The sequence below is a fragment of the Leptonychotes weddellii genome, chromosome 7 (assembly GCF_054177405.1).
Source record: "Leptonychotes weddellii isolate Sample4059 chromosome 7, ASM5417740v2, whole genome shotgun sequence".
NCBI classification, from domain to species: Eukaryota; Metazoa; Chordata; class Mammalia; order Carnivora; family Phocidae; genus Leptonychotes; species Leptonychotes weddellii.
In genome coordinates this window covers 44,183,397-44,188,456 of record NC_138375.1, presented here as the reverse complement: position 1 = coordinate 44,188,456, position 5,060 = coordinate 44,183,397, and the positions used below count along the sequence as shown (strand labels likewise).

General features: G+C 48.0%; 1 protein-coding gene across 1 annotated transcript in view; it reads right to left on the bottom strand.

The window, feature by feature from the left end:
* Positions 1-559: 559 nt before the first annotated feature.
* The window catches only part of NIPAL4 (NIPA like domain containing 4), a 12,811-nt gene continuing 8,310 nt past the window's right edge, over positions 560-5,060 (bottom strand). Inside the window, exons 5-6 of the mRNA XM_031025002.2 lie at positions 3,767-3,927; positions 560-2,931 (exon numbers count right to left, since the gene is read on the bottom strand). Of these exons, the coding sequence (XP_030880862.2) occupies positions 2,303-2,931; positions 3,767-3,927 (790 nt within the window). The 3' untranslated portion in view covers positions 560-2,302. The remainder of the gene's footprint in view (positions 2,932-3,766; positions 3,928-5,060) is intronic.

The window sequence follows — 5,060 nt, the reverse complement described above, 5'->3', positions numbered from 1 at the left end:
TTTTATGAGTACCGACTATGTGTTAGGCATTGAGAATAAGCAGCAAATTAAGACCAACTCCGATGGGGCTTCTGTCCAGACAGGGGAAACAGCGCAGATGACAAGAAAAGAAAAGAACAAAGTAATGCCAACCTTCGTTTGGCAACCTTTGGAGAGAGACACTGCCTGGTGGTTAAGACTCTAGGCTTAGATTCTTCTGGCTGTTTGACCTTGGGCGATTACTTAACCTCCCTGAGACCCTTTCCTCATATATAAAATGGGGATAAAAAAATATATCTACCTTGGGGATTTGTGAGAACTTAAAGAATTCACATGAAGCTCTTAGTACTGTGCCTGGTTCCCAGTAAGGGCTCAGGCATTAACAAGGGATGAATATCTTCAACGGACTATTCCCAAAACGGCCTTTCCCACTGCAGTGAGGGTGTGCGGCTACGAAAGCTACCGGAGGGACTTACTTGGCAGCCACAACCCTCCAGAGATTGAGCACCAGCCCCTCAGCACCAGACAAACCAGTTTAATTGTTCCGTGTTCAAAGAAGGCCAAGACACAAATATCAAGTAAACATACTCAGAGGTCTTTATTCTTGACCCTGTAGACCACACTCTCAGGGCCCTTAGATGACTGCCATTCTCAAGATCCAACATGTTGCATTGATTTTAGTTACAGACAGAAATCCACATTCATTAAAAACCGGGGTTTTGAGGCTGGAGGTGCAGGAAGCCAGTCTGTGGGTCAGCCAAGCCTTTGGAGCTTCAAGGCCAGCAAGAGTCCTGCCCGGGTTTGGCTGTGCTTAGGGCATGGGACATCAACACAGGACACAGGTATAGGGTTACACAGGGGAGGCTCTGTGCCCACCTGGGGGCTGAGGACCAAGCCTTCCCTCTTTACAGAGATACTGGCTCTCTTACTTCCCTTTCAGTGGTCCTTCAACCAACTCCCATACTCCTGGAACTAGAAAGAAGACAAGAAGGAAATTCTCTCTCTCTAGCTGCTCTTGTGTTTTGAAAGCTTCTGGTCAAATGTGAGGGGACTAAAGGCAGTCCCCAGAGCAGATGGTGGTGGAACAGTCATGACCTGCTGCTTCCCGGGGCGGGGAGCTCATCAGTGGGATTGCGTGCTTGGGGGCGATCTGATCAACAGCCAGAATGCACCCCATGCCAAGCCTGCGCCCCATTGGTCACTAAAGTTCAAAGCTGATCCCACTGCTCAGGCCTCTAAGGCTACATCCCAGAAATTACCCGGAGCCCCTTCCACCTGGGTTCTTGGTTGGGCACCAGAGTAAACACAAAAGTTAGCGCCAGGTTTCTAGAGGGCCTATGGCTGCTTTCTGCCAAATCCCAACATTGTTCCTCCTTCTCCCCATCTCCCCAAATCATATTTTGGTTGACTCCTTGAGGAAAAGGAAAGTGCGTTCTGCCAAATTTTATCTTGACAGCCAGACTACTTTTAAGAGCAGTGCAAATGCTGTTCTCTTTCCAGAGCGAGGCAAAATGAAACACTGGCTTGCACCAGCAGAGCTTGGCTGTGGAGGATCTTTTGTTGTTGTTCTTGTCATTTTGTTTTGAGTTCTAAGGTAATTGCCCGAATGTCTCAGTGACAACTCCTTTGGCCAGAAAGAGAGATGGAAGGGGCAGGGATTGGGGCAGAGTGGACGGAAAATAAGATGCTGACCTCCAGGCTGGAGTGCTCGGGGAATGGGGTTGGTGGAAATGTTCCTTGAGACATCAGATGGTTTTCACAGTAAGAAGGTCAGCTGAGGTCATGCTTTTGTCTCCAAAGACCAAGTGGCAAAAGCAGCAGGACGTGTCACATTAGTTGTCAGCTCTGGATGGGGGCGGGGGGGAGGCGGGGCATGATGAATTGCTGTCTGGGCCTTTAGGAACCTGCTGCACTTCATCCTTGGGCCGAGGAATGGGATTCAGTCTCAGGAGAACCAGTGCTAAGGATTTCCCGACAACCAGCATCGCAGGGAAGGTCTTGGCCTGTGCTACATTCAGCGGGTCAAATTCTCTCTTCTTCTCACCAACACAGCAATGGCACAGAGGAAACAAGTGGGAAGGGAGGTCCAGGGGACCTGCTGGCACCAATGTATTTGGTCACTGAGGCTGTTTCCACGAAGTTCTGCCACCACCACTCACTGGGTAGGGACTTTCCTTCTAGAAACAGTGATGAGGTATAGATGAACATCTCAAGAAAAGAGAGCCCATTGGTAACAGGGCTGGTGAAGATAACCAGGTGCCTCTGAAATGGAGAGGTCAGGCTGTACCGTAGAGCTCATCTTCTCACTCATGGATTCCAAGCTTTAAGAGTGGATTATAAATACTTTGGGCTTCTCTTCTGGTGATGGGGTGCTGGAGAGTTCTATGCTATCCACAAGGACATTCTTGTCTTCTAGTCTAATGACAGTGGGCTCAGGGGTGGGAGAGGGGGTTGGGTTTTTGTGCATGTGGGGCAAGCTGGTGTGGCTGATGTCCAGGTCTTTGAAAGCATGAAGCATGAACACACCCAGAATGATGGTGACAAAGCCAGAGAGGGTGCCCACAATGTCCACTGCAGACATGCTGTACCATTCCTTGAAGAGGATAGTGGAGGAGGTAACCACCACCGTGGTGAAGAGCACGTAATAGATGGGGAACACCAGGGAGGTATTAAAAATGTCTAGTGCCCTGTTCAGGAAGTTGACCTGAGTGCTGAGAGAAAGTGCCAGGATGAGGGACAGGATGTAGGGGAGGGGATGCCGCACAACTGGCATTCCCTGGAAGAAGTTCTTAATGGTGATGCCCAGGCCCTTGACGGCGGACACGGAGAAGGCCCCGATCAGCGAGCAGATGACGATGTAAACGAGGATATTCCTTTGTCCGTAGCGTGGCGCGATGACGAAGATGAGGATGAGGCAGAACACCAGCAGAAGCACAGCAAACACGATGTACCCTTCAGAAGGGGTGGGAGATGGATAATCTGAGCTGCAGAGGATGCAGTTAGTTTTTAGAGCCCTCTAACCATGGTCATGGGATATAGCAGTAAGGACTTGGGCTCTAAAGTCAGGCAGACATGGGTTCCAGGCTCACGTCACAACTTTTTAATAATTGGGGCAGGTTATTAATTAACCACAAGACCTCCATTTCCTTATTTGTAAAACAGGCCTAATAATAGGACCTTCCTCATAGATCTTTTTTTTTGCGGGATTAAATGAGATAATGCATGCTACAAGACTGTGTCGTCCCCCCAACCCCCGTTAATCCCCATGTGATGGTATTTGGACATGAGGCCTTTGGAAGGTGATTAGGTCACGAGGGTGGCACCCTCATGAATGGGATTAGTGTTCCTGTAGAAGAGACCCCAGAGAGCTCCCTCACCCCTTCCACCATGTGAGGTGAGGACACAGAGAGAAGTTGGCCGTTTATGAACCAAATCTACCAGGGCCTTGATCTTGGACTTCCCAGCCTCCAGAACTGTAAGAAATACATTTCTGCAGTTTATAAGCCACCCAGTCTGTGGTATTCTGTTATAGCAGCCTGAACAGACCAGGATAATGCATAGAACATATTTAGAACTGTGCCTGGCACATAATAAACACATGATAAATAACATCAACACGCATCAGCCTGGGAAGCCCGTGAGCTAACCCTAGGACCAGCCCCCCAACTTTCCTTCTTTAGCTTCCTTCACCTCCAGGTGGCAGCACCTGGCATGGTCAGCCCCCAGTTAGACCTTCCTGGGGTTCATTCCCCAGTGTCTTCCTGCTCACGGGGTGGGGGGAGCCTACCTGTGTCTTTCATTTTGGCAGCCATCTCAACGACGGTGGAGACCTTCTCTTCCTCGGGGGCGTGTATCACCATCACTGTGCTGCCGGCCACACAGATCACACAGCCCAGCTTCCCCAGCAGATTCAGATTCTCTCCCAGGAAGTATGAGGACAGGATGGCACTGCACGAGGACATGGGAGAGACGGTTTAGCAGCCAGGCCTGTCCCAGCATTCTGAAGGAAAATGGGGGCTGAGCAAGCATTCGTGGAGAAGAACAGATCAGGACTCACTACTCTTCCCCCAAAACGTTTGAAATAGAAATTTATGGGAGTGTTACAGTGTGTGCTGGAGGAATCGACATACTTGTGGATTTCTTTCACTTCAAAGACTAAAGGGATCCCCAAACAGAAGAGTCAGAAAAGCCCTTCAGGGCATTCTTGTCTAACTTCCTACCCAAATAGCACATCTTCCCTTAACATTACCAACAGACTGCTTTCAGGCTTGGCTTGTATACCTCTGATGGCAAGCAACTGACCCCTTCACAAAGTAAATGAATCTATCGTAGGTTCATTCTAATTACCAAAAATATGGTAATTTCTACTCATTGTCCTATTTCTATTCCTTGAGTCATACAGAGCTATTCCTTGTTCCATTTGTATATGCCAATATAAACAACCACAATGACAATTACAGGCACTATGTTTTGGCTTATATTATGGACTAGGTATTATGCTAGGAATTTTCTACTTACTATACCTCATTAACATGTCACAACTCTTTGAGAAGTAAAATATACTATCTCCATTTTATAGATGAGAAAACAATCTCGTAGAAGTTAAAATAACTTGGCAAGGTCATACAACTGGTAAGTAGCAGGGCCAGGATTTTAGCTGAATTTCTGTCTAATTATAAAACCTATGCGTTTTCCTCTACACCTCATTAAGGAGAATCCCAGTGACTTCCCTGAGTTTTCTCTTTCCTGGGCAAAACGCCTCCAGTTTCCTGCTATTCCTTGGTGATATGATTTTCATTCCCCTCACCTCCTCAGATGAGGTGGCAGAGGTGAGGAAAGAAGGGAAGGAAATTGGGCAAGACAGGTGTGATCACAGGGCAGGTTTCCGTTTCTTTATGAAGGTAACCTGAGCTTAAGGTAAAAAGCAGTTGGCTGATCTAGGACTGAATTACTCCCCAAAATTCTGGTTTAAGGTATCAAGAGAGAGGGGATTGATGTCTGAGCTCCTCTGAATGTCTTCCATCTCTCCTCTAAAACCACCCAAAACATCTGCATTCAAGAGAGTCTGGGGGAGAGGGGGG